The sequence below is a fragment of the Manis javanica genome, chromosome 4 (genome assembly GCF_040802235.1).
Source record: "Manis javanica isolate MJ-LG chromosome 4, MJ_LKY, whole genome shotgun sequence".
Lineage (NCBI taxonomy): Eukaryota > Metazoa > Chordata > Mammalia > Pholidota > Manidae > Manis > Manis javanica.
The window spans coordinates 95873118-95898322 of NC_133159.1; the positions used below are offsets into that span (position 1 = coordinate 95873118).

General features: G+C 36.7%; 1 protein-coding gene across 6 annotated transcripts in view; it reads right to left on the minus strand.

Annotated features, from left to right (window-relative positions):
• Positions 1-25205, minus strand: part of MAGI3 (membrane associated guanylate kinase, WW and PDZ domain containing 3) — a 307496-nt gene that overhangs the window by 29083 nt on the left and 253208 nt on the right. For 5 of the 6 annotated variants that reach the window (XM_037005364.2, XM_037005363.2, XM_073234406.1 and 2 more), the window contains exons 9-15: positions 13557-13745; positions 10534-11139; positions 9278-9309; positions 7067-7223; positions 4681-4772; positions 2830-3022; positions 881-1069 (exon numbers count right to left, since the gene is read on the minus strand). In XM_037005364.2, coding sequence (XP_036861259.1) covers positions 881-1069; positions 2830-3022; positions 4681-4772; positions 7067-7223; positions 9278-9309; positions 10534-11139; positions 13557-13745 — 1458 coding nt within the window. The remainder of the gene's footprint in view (positions 1-880; positions 1070-2829; positions 3023-4680; positions 4773-7066; positions 7224-9277; positions 9310-10533; positions 11140-13556; positions 13746-25205) is intronic. The other variant, XM_073234405.1, reaches the window with a different exon arrangement.

Consider the following 25205-nt stretch of genomic DNA (forward strand, 5'->3'; position numbering starts at 1 on the left):
AACCCTCTTACACTGCTGGCTGGAAAGTAAATTAGTTCAACCATGGTGGAAAGCAGTATGTATGTTCCTCAAAAAACTCAAAATAGAAATACCATTTGACCTAGGAATTCCACTCCTAGGAATTTACCCTAAGAATGCAACAGCCCAGTTTGAAAAAGCCATATGCACCCCTATGTTTATTGCAGCACTATTTACAATAGCCAAGAAATGAAAGCAACCTAAGTGTCCGTCAGTAGATGAATGGATAAAGAAGATATGGTACATATACACAATGGAATATTATTCAGTCATAAGAACAAAACAAATCCTACCATTTGGAACAACATGGGTGGAGCTAGAGGGTATTATGCTCAGTGAAATAAGATAGGCAGAGAAAGACAAGTATCAGATGATTTCACTCATCTGTGGAGTATTAAGAACAAAGAAAAAACTGAAGGAACAAAACAGCAGCAGACTCACAGAGTCCAAGAATGGACTAACAGTTGCCAAAGGGAAAGGGACTGGGGAGTATGAGTGCGAAGGGAGGGATAAGGGGGAAAAAGGGGCATTACAATTAGCACACATAATGTAAGGGGGGCACGAGGAAGGCAGTATAGCACAGAGAAGACAAGTAGTGATTCTATAGCATCTTACTACACTGATGGACAGTGACTGTAATGGGTTATGTGGTGGGGACTTGATAATAGGGTGGAGCCAAGTAATCATAATGTTCCTCATGTAATTATACATTAATGATACCAAATAAATAGATGATAATAATAAAAAAGATAATTCTCTAAGGCAATTTATACATAATTCCTAGGAAGTTTCATAAAACCCCAATGGAAGACTCAGAAAAGAGAAATTGCAGGGAGGGACAATAGGCTATAGCAGCCCTCACCTCCTGGAGGTGGTTTGCTTTTGGAGGTGAGGATAACAAAACCAAATCCTTCATTTTCTTTTCGGTGCAAGACAATATCATAGGCCTCCTGGGGAGCAGGTCTGGCTGGGACCTCTGCTTGGTTCAGGCATGGAGATCCATTCTGCGTTGCAATGAAGGCTTGAGAGCTGTCATCCTCAGGTTGTTTCTCTATAATAAACATGATAAATTTGGTATTTCTGGAACATCATAATTTTTGATAACTAAAGGGTTTTTGTGCTAAGCCTCTCACAAGAGAATTTAGTTTCTAATAACATGAAGGATAGAAAAGCAGACCCCCCATGTGAGCTCTAGATAAAATCTGATTGCAGATGTTGGTAACAGCAGTCTGTTTAACTTCTTAAACACTCTTCAAGTATATAAGTGGAAAGATACACAATGTTATCTCATTTTAAAGGAAGTTTTTCCAAAGGTTTCATGACATTTCATAGTAAATTCTTCTTGAGATTGTTTAAATTCCAGCAAGGTTTTAACAAAAAGTTGGTAATGAGAAACAACCTAATAAACTTCCTTTTATAATTAACTTTAAATACAATTTTGTGCAATAACTGACACTTGTGACATCTGAGAGGCCACTGCATCAGGACAGAGATGTTACCCATTAAAGGTTGAGCACAGTTGGCCATCTAAACAGAATTTGTGTTACACAATATTTTACAACTGCAGTTTCCTGAGTGATGGTGTCAGGAGAGTTAACCGTCAGCAGTCACAGCCATCTGCCCCTACCACCTGCGCCCTTCCAGTATTTAGCAAGCTGTCCACATAATCAGCAAACTCTCCTGGGCACAGATTGGGTCATCTGGAATTTCCAGCAAATGGGCTGTTAATCTACACCCTTTTCTCCTATTCAAGTATGACGTCAGAATTTGATAAAGAATGACACAAGTTAGTCCTAATAAATTTTTTTTAAAAAGGCAAATTTTGAGCCACAATTTGACACAAACCATCATTACTAACAACTATAGCACACTCCTGTCAAGGAATATGCACTTGTAAGGTCTCTTTTTGCTAAAATCTACATGATTCTGAGATTATGTTTTAGGATCTCAGTGAAGTGCCACCAATATCCTAACATTAATGAAAAAAACAGGATTTTTTTTGGTATAATGCATGGTTAGAGTGAATTTGCTAAATACCTCCAATAATATACCAAACTTCTATGGACCTTCATGAAGCTTTCCAGGAGAGAGTCAACCACTACTTGTAATGCATCACTTTTTTCCTGTACATAGTTATAGTCTGACACCAGTACAACCAAATGGAAGCAACAGTTTTGCATTAAAATCTGTATGCATCTCTAAATGCCTGATATTTACAGAGACAGGTCTTTACTCTGGATGTTGCAATCAAAAGCACAGTGCCTCATTTTTAAGAGTAACACCAATATTCAGTATGTCACCATTTACTCATGTCCACTTGGTGCCAGGCAAGCCCTCTTCTAAGTGCCGGGAATATAGCAAATAACTAAATGGATAAATATCCCCAACTTCATGAGGCTTGCACTCTTGTGCTACAGGGTTGTATTGTTTAAATTTTAAAGTGGCAAGAATTCACTTCTAAAAATTCTTATTTAATATTCACAAAGCTATTGATGAGAAAAATGTGAGAGATATTCATATCCTAGTGTGATGGTTTAGACCTGGGCTCTGTAATTAAACTGCCTGTTTTAATCCTGGCCCTACTACTTACCAGCTATGTGTCTCTCAACCTTTTTGTGAATAATTGAAAAACTAGATAGTGACAGTATTTACATCAGGGAGTTTACATGGCCTTCCACAATGAGGCCTTGGGTCACACCAAATGGACTGTCTAGTACACTATTAAGCAGAATAAAATAACTTGCAAAATCATACAGAAAGTGGACTAAGCCTCTTTTTCTTTCTTATCAGTGCTAGAACAGGTCCACATACCACCATAAAATATCTTTCTTCTGACGGTTAATAACACGTGGCCATTTCGAGCAGCAGTCGTCATTAGGTCTAAGACTTGTTTGTGTGATTTCCCTTTAACAGGAATCCCATCAATGCACATCAGCTCATCAGCTGCACGGAGCCGACCATCTTTCTCAGCCGCACCCAGAGGAATGATGGCCCCAATGTATATCTGACAGGATAACAAAGTGTAGGTTGGTTTATACAGTCTACTAAGATAGTTAAGGACTTCTTAACTCAGTACTGTGCAAACCAACAGATATTTGCAGTTCAACTATGAAAACAGTCATATTTTAGGAAGGTGATGTCATAGAAAGTGACCATTCTCCAAAATGGTGCTTCAACTAACCACACTACTTAATTCTTTCTGGATACTTGGGGTTGAGTACAAAAAAGATAGAAAATACAAAATTGGTCAATAGCTTTAAAAGAACCACTTTCACTTCTATCACTACAATAAAACAAAAACATTAAACTCATAAAATGCAATACTGTGGAGTACTTTCCTTAAAAGTAAAAGAAGTCTACTGAATGCCATCAGGAAAGATTTTTGTACACACTGTTCACAGCAAGTGGGGTAATTCTTATGATACTTCTATCACATAAAGCTGTCAGTACAAGTTCAATGTATATAACTGAGAAACATTTCTTGTTCCTAAATCTCAACGTAGTGAATGTTTTCGGGTAATACAGTGGCCTGAGGTTCACTTGAATCCAGACAAACGTATCTAGTTCATTCTGTTTGCCAGCAGCTAGAATCCTGTCATTGGTAATCCTAAATGTTTGGGCTAGTTTCAGAGCTGCTAAAATCTGACATTTAAAAGAAGAGAAAAGTTTCTCTCAAGTTGTTGAAGATAAATTTTTAAAACGTAAAAATCTAAGAGAACACTACAAGTAAGTACCGACAAAATAGGAAGCAATAAAACAAAAGTGTTATCTATAACCAAGAACAATCAGGGTATCTTATATTTGACCTCTACAAGTCAACCTGCTTTAAGCTTTGTCTCTCATAATTTTGTTTTAATCAGTATGACTAATAGAGTACATTTATAATATATAAATCAAACGTTCTATTCAAAAATAGGAAGAAGCCTGTCATTTTAATAGATTATTGCTATTTACCTAACTTCCAAGCATGATAGTAATAGTACACAAAAAACTTCTGTTCTTAAATGCTACAAAGCACATCACTTCTTTGTCATTCAAACTAAGGGCAAAACTGAAAACCCATTACATTTGTTTTCTAAACTAGTTTTATGTGAGAATCATATACAAATAAAATTCTAGATTTTAAATGCTTTGCAAACATAACCCTTAGGTTTTCTGGACAGAAGCATTAGTTACTTCATACTTTTCTAGTTTCATAGGTAACAACTGAAATGGCATGCAAAGTACTGGGCATGAAAATATCAACCCACTAATAAGATTAGGTGATATGATATGCACAGGCTCATGCCAACTGTTCTCTGAGCATCCAGAAGATAGAGTGGTTGTAGTAATAGGGCTTTGGAGTATAGGTTTCTTATAGAAGACAAATGTCTTAAAATCTGTTTAACGAAGGCAAAGGGAATAGAAATTTAAAATAAATTTTAAGCACATAAATAAATTAATTACTGTCCAACATACAGCTGACACATTCAGTTTTTGCTTAAGCTACACCATGGTAACAGAGCGATTACCACACTAACAGAAATTCAGTTCTTCACATTAATGAAACTGTTAGAGAAAACAAAACCGTTAAAAAGGCCAAACACAACAAAAACACCATACTAAATTAACACTTAAAACTTTTAACAGGGAACAGCCAAATTCAAAAGTATTTAAACTTACAGATTGGTCAGGTCCATCTCCTCCTAGCACCCTGAAGCCAAACCCTGATTCCTGTTTCCGAAGAAAAACATCCAAATCTTTGGTGTTTGGTGCTAAGGAAAACCAGAAAATATTTTAAAAAAATAAAATAAATATTTGATTTATTTTAAAAAGATCAAAATAAGACAAAATTCAATGTTTAGTAGGATAATATAGAGTTCAAGAACTACAACTTCATATATTGGTATGTGAAAATTTATACAAGAGCATAACACTACAAAACGTTCAGTCATAAATCTTCCTTTTGAGCTCCAAACAAAATGTATCAACATTGCTTAGGAATATTTACCCCCAATTCCTGGCACATCAATACTATGATATTGAACTCAGAATTATTCAATTTAAATTTGATATTTGATAGGAACAAATTTTTTAAATCAACACTTGGGCAAATCCTAGGAAAAGAGAGCCCATAAAATGCTTTAATTCTACTCCTAAGCCAAATACCTTTGTTACAGAAAAGCATTCCATATGAATTACTTACTTAGCCCAATTTTGCAAAATGATATTTTAGAAGAAAACAAGTAATAGCTAACACTTACTATTCACTCCATTTTCTAGCTAGAAAACTAAGGGCCTAACTAACTTGCCAGTTTCACATAACAGTAAATGGCAGAGCTGAGATTTAAACTCAGCTTGACTTCCAGGATCCAGGCTCTGAACTCACACTATCCTGTCCCTGAAGCACAGGTCACATTCATCAGAATATTAAATCAGGAAAAACTTCATGACTAGAATTTTACCTCTGGGAAAATATTAATGTTTTTACAAGAAGTATTTGCTAGGAAGGGAAAAGAGAGAAACATGTCAGGGAACTACAGAAAAAGTGAGATACCACAGAGGGTAAATCCTGATAATGTTCCTTAGAAGCAATCTCTTTTGAGAAACACTTCCTATTAGAATCACAGGACTTTAAGACAAAAAGACTCATGTGACCAACTCATTTATTTTATGGGTGAAGCCCAAAGGGATGGAACAGTTTATCCCAATACCATATTAGGCTATGAATGGGAAGTCTGAGGGAGACTCTCCCTAATTGCACTAATTTAAATTACTGCTTTGCTGCGCTTACAACTGGTTTTCATTTTGAAATATGGCCTTGGACTATCAAGACAAAGTTCTGCAATAGGTTAAGTAAGTATGAAGTCAGTTATATATTTCCACTTGTGTACATATTTTCCAAGGCAGATTTAGATCTACTTCTTAAAAACAAATACATTTTAATAGCACAGAGAAGACAAGTAATGACTCTGTAGCATCTTATTACACGGATGGACAGTGACTGCAATGGAGTGTGTAGGGGGACTTGATAATATGGGTGAATGCAGTAACCACATATTGCTCATGTGAAACCTTCCTAAGATTGAATATCAATGATACCTTAATAAAAAAAAACAAAAAAACAAATATATTTTAAAAATTAAACCCGCTTAAATCTGCAATTTTACTTTGGAAAAGGTTTGGAATCAGGAGGAAGTAAATTATCACACAAATGATTTTCTGCCTTAGGCACTCTCTCTTTATCATCTTTCAGCTGGACTCAGAGTAAGAAGCTTCCTCCTTGGTGTCCTCTTCAGACTGCACATCCCTCTGATTTATCATCCTTCATAATCCTACCAGGAAAATCTAAGACACTAATCCAGTAAATTCATTCCTCTAGTTAAAGCCATTCCATGGCTCTCCATCATTGGTGTAAGCAGCTCCAGCTTTCTCAGAATGGCAGAACCTGTCCTCACGATCTGCTCCTGTTCTCCCCTCTCATTTCCCTCACCAACCGCATCCAGTGAACTGACCTCCTTGCAGAACCCAGGCCACGCGAAGTCAATGCTGAAATGTTATTCCTTCTTTCTTGCCCTTGCATCTATCTCATAAACACCTCTTTACCTCTGAAGACCTGGTATTAAGGCTTAAATTCCTATAAGCAGATCTGACACTTTTTACAACCCACAGTGGTAAAAAACTGACCACTTCCTACTTGGAATCCCAGTTTGTCCAGCCCATTCTTCCATTACTATGAGGCTTATTTGTACACTTATTGGATTACACACTTGTCTTTTCCATTTAGTTTTAATTATCTTTCTGGGTGCAAGGCCTATGTCAACTATTTATCTCTGTATTCCCATCATCTACTATGGCGGTAGGTAGATTGCAGGCACTTAGTACTTGGTTTTGAAAAAAAATGAATGAATGAATGTTGAATGTAAATGGAGGAACCCCAGAGCTATATTAAAATGAGAATAAAGGAGTAACTTTTCAATACGGTTTTGACAGATGGGAAGGTCCCAGTTTAAAAAAATTCAATTTTATTTGGTTGCATGCTCTCCTGAAATATTCCACAACTACTTACGTTTATCTTCATATAAGGTCTTAGACTTCAGGTAGACTTCAGAAGGATCCAATTTCGGGGATCCTGACCTGATAATGCTGGGTGGAAAAGGCATAGGCTGGGGAATGGACTCATTTATGGCCTCCAAACTTCCTGAATTTTCCTTTTTATCTGTTTTCTAAAATGGAAAAGAGTTTTATTTCGTATTTTTAAAAAATTAGATGATTGATTACTTCATAAAACTTGTCTGAACCAGGTCAGTCAACTGATTACAGTTATACAGGTGGCAGGGTCAAAGCCATGGCATGTTTGTCTTACAGGAATCCACTTTCATAGCCATGTCTATTTGGCTAAAACATATTTAACTTAAATTAGGAAAACTTTATAATGATGTCAACTGAAGGGCCTTAATTAGTCCTGTGTTTAAGCAATCTTACCCTTCTCTCCACCAAGATACAAACTGATTTTAAGGCAACCAATAGGAAACAACACAAGGCAGCATTTCTAAGAAAAGCAAAAGGGATACTCTGGGAGAGCCTTAGCAGTTCTGGATGAGCCCCACCTCCCCAGTCACTGAATTTAATTCCCAGTGAAGATGTTTAAGATAATAATCCAAGAAAACGGAATGGGAAGTGTCAACTCCAATTGCGATTATAAAGATGAAAACCATGAAAACCCTATACAGCCAATTCAAATGTATGAAGGAAAAACGCTCCACACCAGGCAGCCAGATGAGGAAAAACAGAGTAGCATTATTTTCATATTTTTCCCATTCAGGTAGAACTTTCCCAAAAATGCAGCCAAGCAAAACAACTTCTTTAATAAAATTTAAAACATGAAGTCCAATAAATACCCTAAGGAAATAAATAGGGTTTTGAGAATGGCTTGTTACTCTGCTTTACTGTTAGGAGAGGGAGATTATAGGTTTTTGTGAAAAAAAATTAATGCTGACCAGAATGCAGGAGAGCAGCTTTTCCGGGAACAATGAGGGGACAGTCACTACAAATGTGCCACAGGGGCCTTAACTGCCCCAGACCCGGCCAGTCAGATGGCAGGAAAATAAAAGCAACCTATCTCACTGTCACATGTCCTAGGACTATCAGAGCAGTGAGAGGCCATCAGTTATAAGGCATTAGGGTCACATGGCCACACTGGCATCCATTATGAAATAAATATGTTAGCACAGGAGTTAAAAATGACTACCAGAGAAGCCAGAAGTATAGAAAAATGCAGTGCAATTTTAACTGAATAGGCACAAACAATTTCTGTTCACACTGTACCTAAGTAGTACAGTCCAACAAAGTGCATACTGTTTCCTTCTTTCGATCCATAAAACAGCAGATTTGCAGATGGTCCTATTTGGTGGGCTAGAAAGATTTAATCCATTTAATATCTGATGGTATTTCCCTTAGTAGCCTGTGGTTTATATTTATGGAAGATCATCTTTCAAGTGTGAGATGACAGACTCCAAATCAAGCAAATTAACTAAATTTGGATTTTATATGTAATTGTCTTTAGATTCATATCCACAACTGTGGATACTCAAGTAGCTACACATGTGCACCCAGCTCAGTTTCTTTCAGAGCATTACTTGGTATCCCCCCTTTTAGGGTCTTATTCTCTGTACAGGTCCTTAAATAGGCTACTCAGTTATTCAGAAGAATGTCAAAGGAAACACTGTTTACAGTCTGACAGCCTATCACCTTGATAACAAGCAAATTGAGGACAGAGGCCACAATTACTCTAGAAAGTCTGGTTTAGTCCTAATGTAAGAAGGTTATCTAAATGTGGGTATTTACAGTCCCCACGAAATTAAGTGAAGGTACACATCTTTTCTTTGGGCATCAGGGAGCAGATGTAACAGTTTATCATCTGCCTTAACTAACATTTAGCTATGTCTTAGTCTTGCTCCTCTGAAACACAAAGTACAAGGAGTCCCAAGCAGGCACTTTAATGTGTGCATATTTTATTTCTTAGAGGATAGGATTAATGGTAGAATGGGCCTCCAGTGTTCCTCCACTAGAAATACTTAACCAGAAGGCATGCCTCCTCTGTAGGGCCTGTTTTCTAATGCACACATATCCCCAAGTCTGTGATACAAGCCCAGGACAGTAAGCTTCCTGACTTCTCCCAGTCGGTATCCCCCTGCAGTGAGCTGATCTTACAGAAGGGTGTGTGGCATCTCTCCAGCTGTGTGTGAGAAGAAGCATTTGAGGACGACTATATACTCACCATTTTGGCAGTTTTACTTGGTGAAGGAGAACCTTAAAAAAAATGAGCCAAATTTTAAAAACAGAGGAAGCATTCAGAGATCACAAATACTGCTAATGTTTATGATAAAATCAGCTTCAATTTTTCATAGGTTTGTAAATTCTATGTCCAATATCTCCTAAGTGCCAGGCATAATATTATCACACTTTATGTTTATGACAATCCTAAGGCATAATGTTACTACCATTTTATAGATACAGTAAACAAAGGCTCAAATAGATACCATTACTTCCTCACACTGCATAATAAACAGAAAGCAAGGCAGGAAACTGACATCAAACTGTCTGATACAAAACCCGCTATCTTGGTGTACTGGCCGGAGCCCTGGGTCACTCTCCGCACTTGCCTGGAGATCCTCACCTTACTCTGAGCATATTCTACCAAATCATGCAGAGAAGAGACAAAAATAGTGCAAAGAAATGAGAATAATGAAAAATGCCCCAGTGAAGTTCAGCTGCTCATCTGCTTCAAAAATGAAAAGTAAAAGCCAGAGAGAGAAGTGTGAAGGGCTACATTTTATTCCTTAAAGTACTAATCATTCATTTCATGAGAAAGCCCATTAAGATGCAGTTTTTTCATCAGTCCTTAGAACTGGTTTTAAGTCTTGGAGCAGTTCAAGCCAGCTGATGACCTTGGAAAATAAAAATTTTATTTCCCTCACATGAGCACTGTGGGGTTTAATCAACATTTATGTACAGATACTAAAGCTTAAGATAAAAGCTTTTTGAGCACAAGCCATCATGATTGCTTTTACAGAACAGATTAATATACCGTTCAACAATTTGCTTATTCACAGAGATGCAAGCTCTTTCAAACATCCTTGGTATATTACAGAGGTCCAGGAGAAGTACCACTGGCTGAAAGAGCCAATTTCTATTATTGTCATCAACAGAGAAAATGAATTAAGAGGATATATTTCATTTGAAGCAGCACAATGTTAGGACTTTCTCTAATCATTAAAGCCATAAATCAGATTTTAAAAAGAATATAGAGGGAAAGAAACCCACAATGACACCAGTGGAACCAATAATGACTAAAAAACCTGCTGCAAAAGATAGTGCTGATGGAAGCAGTCAGACAGAACCTTAAGGAAAATGCACAATGATTACCAGTTGGGTCTGCTAGGAAAAGAGATATTCTGATCTGCAGGAAGGACAATTAACAGATATAAATGCATGAAAAATGAAGGTTTTCCTCCTTGTTATGCTTTTACTTACCTCCTCTTAAGATAAGCAATGGTACATCTGCACCTACTGGAAACTGCTTTAGCACCTCGACCACTTGGAGATGTGTTAAATTCTGCACATTTTGATGGTAAATTTCCTTAATTATATCCCCTTTCTGTAGGCCTTGACACCACTGACTATCCAATATCATTTTCACCTTCTGTCCAGTTGGGCTGTCAGCAATTGCAAACCCAAAACCTTTTGGGCCCTTAACCAGAGGGACAGCCACTAGTTCAGGCTGGGAGCTGCCTGATGATGCCATGGATGCTCTCTGCTCACTTGGATCTGATGGTCCATTGAGACGATCACTCAACAGGGTATGTCCCGATTTTCCATTCTGGTCCAGAACCATTGCTCCTGACTTAAAATCCTGAGTGTTCATGCAAGTCTCTCCCTTGGTTAATGATTGTCCATTGACAACAGGTGCAGCAGCAACAATGTCCACAATAGGATCTTCACTGTCATCAGGAAGTGGATAACCACGACACAGAGTGAGGCTTACATGCTGATTGACAGGTACCAACTGAAACATCTGGACAACATCTGCATGAGTGTGACCAAGGACACAGCTGCCATTTATATCTACAATAACATCACCTGGTAAAACACAATCATGTTAAAATATTAACGCCACCAAGTAAGTTAATTTTTTGTTGTGGGGGGAGACAAAGATAACTTACACTTAACATCTAAATTTGAATTCTGGAAACTTCTTACTGTTCATTAACTCCTTCAAAGATAGATTTCAAACATAGATATGTCATTCCCTCTTCTGTTACACCTCTCTAAAAAGAATACATAAATGTATAATATCTTAATTATCTTTGTAGCAAAGAGTTATGACCTCAAGCTCAAGTAAGTCATTTAAAAACTAACTGCAAATTCATATTATTGTTGTTAGTATATCCTCTGAGTCATACCTAAGTGGCCATACTAAGCCAGGTACACTGTTGTAGGTACTCAGTATGGAGAAGAGTAAATAACTTCAATCTTTAAATATCACCTTATTTCTTGATTCTAAGAAGCCATTAATTATCATGCACTTAAAAATTCATTTCTAGTTTGAAAAAACACAGGGCCTAAGTTTAGAATAATGTTACAAATATATTTTCTTTATGCACCATTCATTTTGTAGAGATTTTCAATTTACTGTAATTCAAGTTTCAAAAGAGAAACAAGAAACAAAAAAATCAGCACAAGCAAAGATCATATTATTTAAGACATTGAAAAGTCAGCTAAATTAATCCTTTTAAAATCTGGTTTTGCTTTCCTGATTTTACATTATTATGACCACTTTGATTGTAGACTCATTACCACTTGACATTCATTGGTTGTGTTTTTTCTTAATGCAGCCTTAACTTTTAATATGTGTCCTCTGATGTTTCACCCATTTGCTGCTTTTATTTGAATATGATTATTTAAAAGGTTATTGCCTAATAAAGGTGATTTAATTCGTTCTGATTGCAAGTAGGCTTTAAAAAATCAATATGAATAATATTTAAAAACAAATGTTAGTCTGTTGGAAATTTGTTTCATAATCTAAGAAGATAGAGAAATTAGACTAATTAGAAACAAAGTTTTGATTTTTCCTCCTCTGGTTAACATTCCCAGAATTTTCATGGAAGTATTATACTGCTCTGCAAATTAAATAATGGTTTTAGAGAAATCTGAATCTATATTATAAAATCTTGACAGCATATACAGTAGCTATGAAATGGGTTTCATGGACAAAATGCTCAAAAAGTCAAAATTGAGAACTTAAAAAAAACTTACTATTAATTTTATCTCTAGAGTTTGTTAATTTTATCGAGTAATAAAGATGAGCTGGAAATAATTTTCTTTATAAAATATACCTTTTGATTATTTTAAGTTTTCTTGTTTTAAGTTTCTATCACCTAAATGGGAAAGCATAATATGAGAGATTCCATATCTTAACTTTAAGTGATATCTGCCATCGAAAGTATTATGACAGTTGAATTGTCCAAATGGGCACATATTTACATGGTACATGATAAAAGAGAGGATTAGAAAAGTCTAGCAAACAGTGTGAGAAGCAACCTCAGTGAAATACTAAATCTTTCTTGAAAACTGTGCTTAAACCCACCTCATAATTAGTAACTTGAACTTCTCATTCCCTCAGCCATAAACAATGTCAGCCACATAAAAATATCTAACAATTACCCAATAAAAACTATATAAAAGACAAATTTATACAGTTCTGTAAAAATTTGTGTTTACAATTCTTAAAATGACAGTTTAATTTTACTAATAACCAGTGAGACTAAGAAAGAAAAAACAAAATAAAAAATTGGGGAAAAACTATGAGATATAACCACATGTTCAGTATCACTATAAATATCACAGTGGGTCATTTTCCAAAAAAGATTATAGGAAAATGTTCGATAGCTCCAAAAGCACCCTATCTAATCAAAGAAAATCAAGCAATCAAATACATTTCTGAGATGGCTAATAAATCTTCAGCTTAGTGCAGCCAAGTTATTTCAAAATCATACAAACTATTAAAAAATTGATTGAATTTAATGTTTTCTTTAAGCTTTCACTTATTTATAAAAATGGCCTTCCCTTAAAACTAGTACACACTTAGAGGATAAACTATTTTAATACAGGTATCTCCATCTTTAACTGTATAATTTAGTCTTCTCTCTCTCTTTATATATGTAACTTATATAATTTATATAGTTTTATAATATTTATTCAAGTATTGGCTATATATTATGTGTGATTTACATATTTATATTACATATATTTATACATCATACATAATATATATTATGTATACAAAGAGAAAGCTAAATTATACAATTGAAGAGGGAGATTCCTATATTAAAATAGTTTATCCTTTAAATAAATATATAAATCATACATAACATATACATATAAATACATATTTACTATATATATATAAATTACACATATATATTTCATAAAACATTTTCACTATAATTTTTGCTCTGGTATCACTATTCTTCAAGTAATTCTGAAAAATTTGTTACCTGGTGCAATTTTCCCATCTTGAGCTGCAGGACCATCTTTTAGCACATTTTTCACTTGTAGGAACTCATCAGGCCTATCTCCACCAATAATAGTAAAACCAAATCCCATTGTGCTTTTTTTCAGTGATGCTCGAACAAGGATACCTTTAAGCTGGGATGGATCTCGAGTAAAGTGTGATTTTTCCATATCTGTGCCAAAAATGAGAAATGCATTTGACAATAAAAATAATGATGAGGAATATAGCCCTACAGCTAATTTTCAGGATGATCTATATAATTTAAATATAACAAACCTTAAAAGAATGAAAATTAAGAGAGAATCTAATGCTATGCAACTGAATTTAAATTCACAAACTAAATTGCTGGGGAAAAAAAGCTTAGCTAACGAATTATTTCTCTTTTATGGGACTGTTTTGCATTACCTAAAAGGTAAAAGTATCGACCTTACCTCCCCCTTGCTGCCGTGTGAGTCCTTTCTGTGACGGACCTGAGGGGTGACCTTATTAAATTCCTGAACGTCTCGGACACTCACTCAGCTGCCCACTTCACCTGAATAAGCATCTACTGAGCTCCACAAAGAAAACTGGGAAGTGTACTGGGAAGATGAAGGCAACTGTCATTAACTTAGGAAGAATATATTGAGAACTTTTTATAATTCACAGTTAAAGCTTTCTGCAGCCTTAATTCACAGCTGATGAAAGAAGTGAATCCCTGAATTATAAGTAAATAGCTTCATGTCTCTTTCCCTTTCATTGATATTCTGGGAAGGAAAAAAACCATGTCTCCGCAGAATTTCCTAACATGATCCTAGTACTAAAAGTGACCCATATTTGCAGGTAACACCTCCCTTCTCTTGCCCAGAACCTTTTTTCTCTCTCCCCAATTATGGCTACCTGAGGGTGCTTTTGAAAACCATGAGAAGATAAAATTGTACAGATTTATAATTTACAAAGCATAGTTTAAAAGAACTTTTGAAAGATGGTTTAAAATTTTCTGCCAAATATTTAACAGTTTCATTGAAATATAATCACGTAAGATAGAATTCAGCCATTTTAAGTGTGTAAGTCAATTTAATTTTAAGAAATCTAATTTTAGGAAATTTTCTCCACCCATCAGACCCTCAACCAAAAGAAATCCCCCTGCCTGTTAGTAGTCACTCTGCATCTCTGTCAACTTTCACTCACACCCTAGTCTTGGGCAATCACTAATTTACTTTCTGTCTATAGATTTGCCCAATCTGGACACTTGGTATAAATGAAATCATATACTATGTGGTCCTTTAGAATGGTTTCCCTAGAAATATTTTTGAAGTTTATCTCTGTTGTAGGATGTGTCAGTACTTTATTCCTTTTTATTACAAATAATATGTGACTAATGGATATATCACATTTTATTTATCCATTTATCAATTGATGGACATTTGGGTTGTTTCTATGCTTTGGCTACTCTGAATAACATTGCCATGAACATTCATGTACCAGGTTTTCTGCAGCATATATCATTCCTTTTAGATATATATACTAGAGGTGGAATTACAGCGGTGGCCATAAACTCATAACTATGTTTAACATTTTGAAGAATTTCCAAACTTCTCGCAAGTGGCTATGCTGTTTTACTTTTCCACCAATGTAACTGCTGACTTCCACAATGTCTGAGGGTTCCAAATTCTCTAAAGCCTTGCCAGCACCTGTTATTGTCTGTCTCTTTGGTTATGGCCATTCTAGTGGGTGTGGAGTGATATCTCATTTTGGTTTGATGTCCGTTTCCCTAATGTCTTAAATTAACAAGGGTGACATTTCATACTTAGTTCACACTCAGCACAAGTGTCAAGTCCAGAGTTATTTGTGTCTATCTGCTGCTGTCCCTCTTAGCAAAGTGTTCTGAACAAAGGTATGCATTAAAGCTCGTTGTCAGATAAGAGCAGTCCTTGAGCCACCCCATGTGGTTGTACAGGTTGTGCACTATGTAAATAGCTCCCTCTAGAGGTAGGGCTGCCTGAAAATACTCACAAAGGCAGGTTTGGTAGGGTGTAGGTCTACTCTATTTGGTATGTTCTTCCCAGGTTTACTGATCTCTTACAAATAAAAGCACTTGACACTAAAACAAAAACAAAAACAAAACAAGACAAAAAAAAACCCACAACAAAGTTCTAGCCATTTTGTACATCTCAAAATAGAGGATTAAACTCCAACAGCACTGGATCTGCCACAGTAAATACTATTTTTGTGAGGCTCCTCAGACTTTGGCCAGTCTGCCTGCCCATGGTGGTACCTCTGTGCATTGCTGGGTTTTTGTTGAGTCTCTGACATTCAAACCAGCAACCTGTCTCTGAACAAAATACTACTTAAAAAATATTACTTAATTGACACATTCAAAGCCCATTCAGTTATGAAGTTGATTATGATTGCCCACTGGTGTCACCTACCAGACTGTGAATAAGATCATTTGTTTAATGACCATGTTCTTAGGTATTTGAATATCCTTGATGAAATGTAACTTTCTTGTTTTTATGTCAAATATTGAGATATTTCTGGTTAGTTATCTCATGCTCTACTACCAACAAATTTTGCAGTAACACTAGCTTCTGAGGGCTAAACTAGAAAATCAGCATATAACAGATGAGCAAACTCCAAGATGTTCAAACAGTGAAAGGGGAGGGACAGTTCTGGTTAACACCAAACTATAGCAAGTATTAAAACAGCCAAAGCCAATTACAAATTGGTCAGAGGTAGGTCTTATCAGAGTTAAAAGCAGAAGTTAGAAAAGAAAGGCACAGTGAAACTGTCTTTAAGTCTAATAATCCCATTGTTGCCTCAGTTATAAAGCAGGGATAATGGTACCTAATTCATGGGATTGTTACTAGGGATTAAACTAGGTGATGCATAGAAAGCATAGGGAACAGTGCCTGACAAATAGTAAGTGCTCAAATGTAGATGAGCACACATACATGCTATCTAAGGAAGTAGGTTCCCTGGCTCACAAACTTGAGTACTTTTGCCCTGTGGCAAGTATATCCAGATGGATGCATCAGACAATTATAACTTGACACCATCAAGGCATCTGAACAGGGGAAATAACTTTGCAGAGATTATTTTGAGCTTTAAATAAGATAAGATGATGTATGTGAAGTATGCAGTTCACTACCTGTTCAGTATCTCAGTAAATGGAAGCCATTATGCTTTAATGACTAGCATAACTTCCATCATTTTCAGAAAGCCTTTTTTGCCATCCTACATGCAGATTTAATTTCTCTCTTCTTTGTTCTAACACTACTGTATATTTCTTTCATATTCTACTAAAATTACATGTCTATTTCCCTGCCTAAATTGTGAGCTGCTGACAGACAGGTGCTGAGTCATTACTCTCCTTTTAATGCCCACTTCTAGAAGAGTGCAAGGTTATCTAAATTAGTAAAACACATCATCCTTGCTCTTAGGGAGCTTAGAGTTTCTAAGAGAGATTTCTCTTGGTGAGACAGGGAGCATGAGCGTAGACAGAGGAGGGTGAGGGCCTCTGGAAAAAGCAAGCCAAGAAATTTACAGTCAAAACAATGTAACAATGTAAAGTCCCCATCAAAACTCTGTGTTCAGCATTATGCAAAGTCAAGGTCATAATAATTCTCTAGGGTAAAGATACTAGACTAGGAATATAGACATCTTCAGTGAGATCAGTTAAAGGTCAAAAGGCCAGGAGCAACTTGGCCTGGAATGTTTGAGTGTTCCACAAGGGTGTCTCAGCATAACCCGCGACTTCACTATAAACGGCCCTGGCAAACACACAACAATCCAGCCCACCTTGAGGGCAGGGCAACTGGTACAAGGCCACACCCTAAGCCATCAGTTCTGAAAAATCCTGTACTGCCTATAAATCCTCTAGACAATGCACCACCCTGGGACTCTCTTGTCCCCTCCTGGCGTGAGCCAGGAGCTCTGTCCTCCCACTTTATCTCTAAATAAAAACCTGTACCTGGTTCTCTTTCAGTGCTTGTGAAGCTCATTCTTCGGCTTCGTGAACAAGAACCCAGGCATCATTGGTATGTGCCATGGAGGACATGGGCATTCAGGAGCTACATGTTTTAATGCAAAAAACTCTGAATTTAAACCACAGTAAAACTAGGTTCAATTCTGGCTTGATACTCACTATGATTCTAAAGCAAAAGGCTTAATCTTTACTAGAGTATCAGTTTCCTTATGTGTAAATGGGGATTCATGTTTCTCTCCAGTTAATGTCCTCTGTCTATCCTCTTTCAGTCAAAAACTAGAAAAACAGTTGGCTACACACAGTCTCCACTTCTGCATCTTCCTTTCCCTCTTTGTTTTACTGCACTTTATTTTACACTCCACTAGTTCTTGCTAGTGTGACAATGATCTCCATATTGTCAAATCCAATGTATACTTTGCAATTTTCACTTTCCTTGACTTTTCAGTAACATGTGACACAAATACTCAAGTACTTGTTGAAACTCATTTCTGCTCATAACTGCTTACCCCCTACAACCTCATCTCTTGTTACTATCCTACAAATACCCTATATTTCAGCCATTCCAATCTGCTCTACATCTCCTAGACTACCATTTCATGCATCTATGGTTTATGCATTCTATTCCTTCATACCTGGTATGCCTTCTTGCTCCTCTACATTTTTATCTGTCTGATTTAACCTTCCTGATACTTTAAGATACACTCAAATGTGTCCTCTGCTTTAAAAGTTTCCCCCACCCCTTTGACTTTCTTCACCAAAGCAGAGTTGAGCACCCCCTCCTTTATGCTACCAATGTACCCTGTATGTATCTACTAACAATGAGAGCTATACTTATTGGACACCACTTGCCAGATACAATTGTAAGTACTTTACATGTACAGGTAAGTACTATTATTATTCCTATTTTATAAACGAGGAAACAGAGACACAAAGAGTTTAGGAAACTCACCCAAGGTTACACATTTGAGATTCAAAACTGCTCCACCCCCTGCACATTCAACTACTATTCTAGGATGGCACCTATCACCATATATTGTAACCATTCATTTCCTATGTTAGACTGGGAACTCTTAGAGGCAAGATATCAAATGATTACTTCTAATCATTTTTTCAATGTATCTAGCAAAGCACTGGGCATAGATTAGGTGCTCAAAAATATTTTTTAAACTTAAAATGTTGGCTAAGTCAAATGCAAAACTTAAGGGAGGGGACTATGTTTTTGAAGAGTAGCTATAAGAAGGAACTGTTTCTTTCATGAACTATAGCTGGGAGGAAGTCTACTCAATTACTACAATATGACCACATAGACCCTGGTTGTTAATGACAAATGGAGGAAGGGAAGATGGGGAGGGATAAGTAGAATGCAAGAAATTCTTGGTAAGCTTTTTCAAAACACATGGCTAGGCTCATCAAAATATAAGGACTTATATATTTCTTTTTCGTGATTTCTTTTTTTCTTCCCTTTTCTTTTTTATTAAGATATCACTGATATACAATGTTATGAAGGTTTCACGGGAGCAACAATGTGGTTACTACATTCACCCATATTATCAAGTGCCCCCCTCACACCCCATGGCAGTCACTGTCCATCAGCATAGTAAGATGCGATAGAGTCACTATTTGTCTTCTCTGTGCTATACTGCCTTCACCGTGCACCCCCCTACATTATGTGTACTGAACATAATACTCATTAATTCCCTTCTCCTCAACTCCACAGCCACTTTCCTTATGGTAACCACTAGTCCCTTCTTGGAGTTTGAGTCTGCTGCTTTGTTCCTTCAGTTTTGCATTGTTGTTATTATCCACAAATGAGTGAAATCATTTGGTACTTGTCTTTCTCTACGTGGCTTATTTCATTGAGCACAATACCCTCTAGTTTCATCCATGTTGTTGCAAATGGCAGGATTTATTTTCTCCTTATGGCGGAATACTATTCCATTGTGTATTCCATGTACTACCTGTTCTTTATCCATTCATCTACTGACGGACACTAAGGTTGTGCCCATGTCTTGGCTATTGTAAATAGTTACGTGATAAACATAGGGGTACATATGTCTTTTTATTTTATTTTAATAAAAAATTATTTTATTTTATTTTATTTTTAATTTTTTAATATATTTTTTATTTTTATTGGTATCATTAATATACACTTACATGAACAACATTGTGGTTACTAGATTCCCCCCATTATCAAATCCCCACCACATACCCCATTAGTCACTGTCCATCAGCGTAGGAAGATGTTACAGAATCACTACTTGTCTTCTCTGTGCTATAGTGCCTTCCCCATGCCCCCCTGCCATACATTATGTGTGCTAATCTAATAAGCCCCTTTTCCGCCTTATCCCTCCCTTCCCACCCATCTTCCCCAGTCCCTTTCCCTTTGGTAACTGTTAGTTCATTCTTGGGTTCTATGAGTCTGCTGCTGTTTTGTTCCTTCAGTTTTTGCTTTGTTCTTATACTCCACAGATGAGGGAAATCATTTGATACTTGTCTTTCTCCACCTGGCTTATTTCACTGAGCACAATATCCTCTAGCTCCATGCATGTTGCTGCAAATGGTAGGATTTGTTTTCTTCTTATGGCTGAATAATATTCCATTGTGTATATATACCACATCTTCCTTTTCCATTCATCTACTGATGGACACTTAGGTTGCTTCCATTTCTTGACTATTGTAAATAGTGCTGCGATAAACATAGGGGTACATATGGCTTTTTCAAACTGGGCTCCTGCATTCTTAGGGTAAATTCCTAGGAGTGGAATTCCTGGGTCAAATGGTATTTCTATTTTTAGTTTTTTGAGGAACCTCCATACTGCTTTCCACAAAGGTTGAACTAATTTACACTCCCACCAGCAGTGTAGGAGGGTTCCCTTTTCTCCACATCCTCGCCAACATTTGTTGTTGTCTTTTGGCTGTTGGCCAACCTAACAGGTGTGAGATGATATCTTATTGTGGTTTTAATTTACATTTCTCTGATGATTAGCAAAGTGGAGCATCTTTTCATGTGCCTGTTGGCCATTTGAATTTTTTCTTTGGAGAAGTGTCTGTTCAGATCCTCTGCCCATTTTTTTACTGGGTTATTTGCTTTTTGTTTGTTGAGGTGTGTTGAGCTCTTTGCATATTTTGGATGCAAACCCCTTATCAGATGTGTCATTTATGAATGTATCCTCCCATACTGTAGGATGTCTTTTATTCTATTGATGGTGTCTTTGCTGTACAGAAGCTTTTTAGCTTGAATAGTCACACCTGTTCATTTTTACTTTTGTATTTTGCACGGGGAGATATGTTCATGAAGAAGTTACTCATGTTTCTTTCAAGAGAGTTTTGCCTATATTATTTTCTAAGACATTTATGGTTTCATGACTCAATTCAGGTCGTGTATGGGGTTAGACAATGATCCAGTTTCATTCTCTTACATGCAGCTGTCCAGTTTTGCCAACACCAGCTGTTGAAGAGGCTGTCATTTCCCCACTGCATATCCATCGCTCCTTTATCATATATTAATTGACCACATATGCTTGGGTTACTATCTGGACTCTATTATATTCCACTGGTCTGCGGGTCTGTTCTTGTGCCTGTACCAAATTGTCTTGATTACTGTGGCTTTGTAGTAGAACTTGAAGTTGGGAAGTGAGATGCCCCCCCTTGCTTTATTCTTCTTTGCCAGGAGTGCTTTGGCTATTTGGGGTCTTTTGTAGTTCCATATGAATTTTAGAACTATTCATTCCACTTCGTTTAAAAATGCTATTGGTATTTTGATAGGGATTGCATTGAATCTGTAGATTGCTTTAGGCAGGATGGCCATTTTAACAATATTAATTCTTCCTACCCAAGAGCACAGGATGAATTTCCATTTATTAGTATCCTCTCTAATTTCTTTTAGGACTGTCTTGTAGTTTTCAGGGCATAGGTCTTTCACTTCCTTGGTAAGGTATATTCTTCTTCTTGATTCTAGGTATTTTATTCTTTTTGACACAACTGTGAATGGAATTGTTTTCCTGATTTCTCTTTCTGCTAGTTCATCATTAATGTATAGGAATGCAAGAGATTTCTGTGTATTAATTTTGTATCCTGAAAGTTTGCTGAATTCAAAGTACATCTAGTAGTTTGGGAGTGGATTCTTTAGGGTTTTTTATGTACAATATCATGTCATCTGCAAACAGTGACAGTTTGATTTCTTCCTTACCAGTCTGGATGCCTTTTATTTCTTTGTTTTGTCTGATTGCCACAGCTAGGACCTCCAGTAGTATGTTGAATGAAAGCAGGGCAAGTGGACATCCTTGTCTTGTTCCCACTCTTAGAGGAAAAGCTTTCAGCTTCTCACTGTTAAGTATGATGTTGGCTCTGGGTCTGTCATATATGGCCTTTATTATGTTGAAGTACTTGCCCTCTATGCCCATTTTGTTGAGTTTTTATCATGAATGGATGTTGAATTTTGTCAAATGCTTTTTCAGCAGTTATGGAGATGATCTTGTGGTTTTTGTCCTTCTTTTTGTTGATGTGGTGGATGGTGTGGATGGATTTTCAAATGTTGTACCATCCTTGCATCCCTGGGATGAATCCCACTTGATCATGGTGAATGTTCCTCTTGATGTATTTTTGAATTCGGTTTGCTAATACTTTGTTGAGTATTTTTGCATCTATGTTCCTCAGGGATATTGGTCTGTAGATTTATTTTTTTGTGGTGTCTTTGCCTGTTTTTGGTATTAGAATGAAGCTGGCTTCATAGAATGAGTTTGGAAGTATTCCCTCCTCTTTTATTTTTTGGAAAACTTAAAGGAAAATGGGTATTATGTCTTCTCTAAATGTCTGAAAAAATTCAGCAGTGAGTCCATCTGTCCCAGGAGTTTTGTTCTTGGGTAGTTTTTTTGATTACCGATTCAGTTTCTTTGCTGGTAATTGGTCTGTTTAGATTTTCTGTTTCTTCCTTGGTCAGTCTTGGAAGGTCGTATTTTTCTAGGAAGTTTTCCACTTCTTCTAGGTTTTCCAGCTTGTTAGCATATAGATTTTCATAGTGTTCTCTAATAATTTTTTGTATTTCTGTAGGGTCCATCATGATTTTACACTTCTCATTTCTGATTCTGTTTATGTGTGGATTCTCTTTTTCTCTTAATAAGTCTGGCTAGGGGCTTATCTATTTTGTTTATTTTCTCAAAGAACCAGCTCTTGGTTTCATTGATTTTTTTCTATTGTTTTATTCTTCTCAATTTTATTTATTTCTTGTCTGATCTTTATTATGTCCCTCCTTCTGCTGACTTTGGGCCTCATTTGTTCTGCTTTTTCCAATTTCAATAATTGTTACTTTAGACTATTCATTTGGAATTGTTCTTCCTTCTTTACATAGGCCTGGATTGCTATATATTTTCCTCTTAGAACTACCTTCTCTGCTTCCCACTGGAGTTGAGGCTTTTTGCTATTGTTGTCATTTGTCTCCATATATTGCTTGATCTCTATTTTAATTTGGTCATTGATCCATTGCTTATTTAGGAGCATGCTGTTGAGCCTTCATATGTTTGTGAGCCTTTTTGTTTTTTTTGTACAATTTATTTCTAGTTTCATACCCCCTTGTGTTCTGAGAAGTTGAATGCTACAATTTCAATATTTTTGAATTTACTGAGGCTCTTTTTTGTGGCCTAGTATGTGGTCTATTCTGGAAAACGATACATGTGCACTTGAAAAGAATGTGTATCCTGCTGCTTTTTGGTGTAGAGTTCTGTAGATGTCTGTTAGGTCCTTCTGTTCTAATGTGTTGTTCAATGCCTCTATCTCCTTACTTATTTTCTGCCTTGTTGATCTGTCCTTTGGAGTGAGTGGACTGTTGAAGTCTTCTAGAATGAATGCATTACATTCTACATCCCATTTTAATTCTGTTAGTATTTGTTTCACATACGTAGGTGCTCCTGTGTTGCATGCATAGATGTTTATAATGGTTAAATCCTCTTATTGGATTGACCCCTTTATCATTATGTAATGTCCCTCATTGTCTTTAGTGACTTTCTTTGTTTTGAAGTCTATTTTGTCTGATAGAAGTACTGCAACACCTGCTTTTTTCTCTCTATTAGTTGCATGAAAGATCTTTTTCGATCCCTTCACTTTTAGTCTGTGTATGTTTTTGGGTTTGAAGTGATTCTCTTGGAGGCAGCATGTATTTGGGTCTTGTTTTTTTATCCATTCAGTGACTCTATGACTTTTGACTGGTGCATTTAGACCATTTACATTTAGGGTGATTATGGATACGTATGTACTTATTGCCATTGCAGGCCTTAGATTTATGGTTACCAAAGGTTCAAGGATAACTTCCTTACTATCTAAGAGTCTAACTTAACTCAATTAGTATGCTATTACAAATACAATCTAAAGGTTCTTTCTTTTTTTTCCCTCCTCCTTTTCTTCCTCCTCCATTCTTTATATATTAGGTATCATATTCTGTACTCTTGGTCTATCCCTTTATATTACCTCTGGTGACAGCTATTTAACCTTAGGAACACTTCCATCTATAGCAGTCCCTCCAAAATACACTGTAGAGATGGTTTGTGGGAGCCAATCTCTCAGCTTTTGCTTATCTGAAAATTGTTTAATCCCTCCTTCAAATTTAAATGATAATCTTGCCATATAAAGTAATCTTGGTTCCAGGGGTTCTGCTTCATTTCATTAAATCCATCATGCCACTCCCTTCTGGCCTGTAAGGTTTCTGCTGAGAAGTCTGATCATAGCCTGATGGGCTTTCCTTTGTATGTGATCTTATTTCTCTCTCTGGATGCTTTTAATAGTGTGTCCTTGTCCTTGATCTTTGCCATTTTAATTATTATATGTCTTGGTGTTGTCTTCCTTGGGTCCCTTGTGCTGGGAGATCTATGCACCTCCATGTCCCAAGAGACTATTTCCTTCCCCAGATTGGGGAAGCTTTCCGCAATTACTTCCTCAAGGACACTTTCTATCCCTTTTTCTCTCTCTTCTTCTTCTGGTATCCCTATAGTGCGAATATTGTTCCATTTGGATTGGTCACACTGTTCTCTCAGTATTCTTTCATTCTTGGAGATGCTTTTTTCTTTCTGTGCCTCAGCTTCTTTGTAGTCCTCTTCTCTATTTTCTATTTCATTTATCGTCTCCTCCACCATATCTAATCTGCTTTTAATACTCTCCATTGTGTTCTTCAATGATTGGATATTTGTTCTAAATTAGTTCCTGTGTTCCTGAATATTTTTATGTACCTCCATGAGCATGTTAATGATTTTTATTTTGAAATCTCTTTCAGGCAGATTCATGAGGTCGATTTCATTTGAATCTTTCTTAGGTGTACTCATAATTTTTCTTTGAAACAGGTAACTGACCTTCCATAATTTGTCTCTGGTGCTCTCTAGTGACTAGAAGCTCCCCTCTCTGGAGCTGTTCATCCCCTGGAGCAATGTGGGGGGTCCCAGGGGAGCGGTGTTGGTGCTTGGGGGGAAGAAAGAGCTGTTTCCTGCTTCCTGGCTGCTATGTCTGTCTCCACTGCCAGAACCAGTGGGCTGAACACACAGGTCTAAGTGTCTATGCTTTGTGTTTGTAGTTGCTGTAGGCAGGGCTTCCCTCTGGCTGGCCTGATGCCAGGGCAGAGGTTGTCAGTTTGCGAGCTGAACCAGATACAGGCTAGCTGTGAGGAAGACACAGTAGGCTGCATATCAC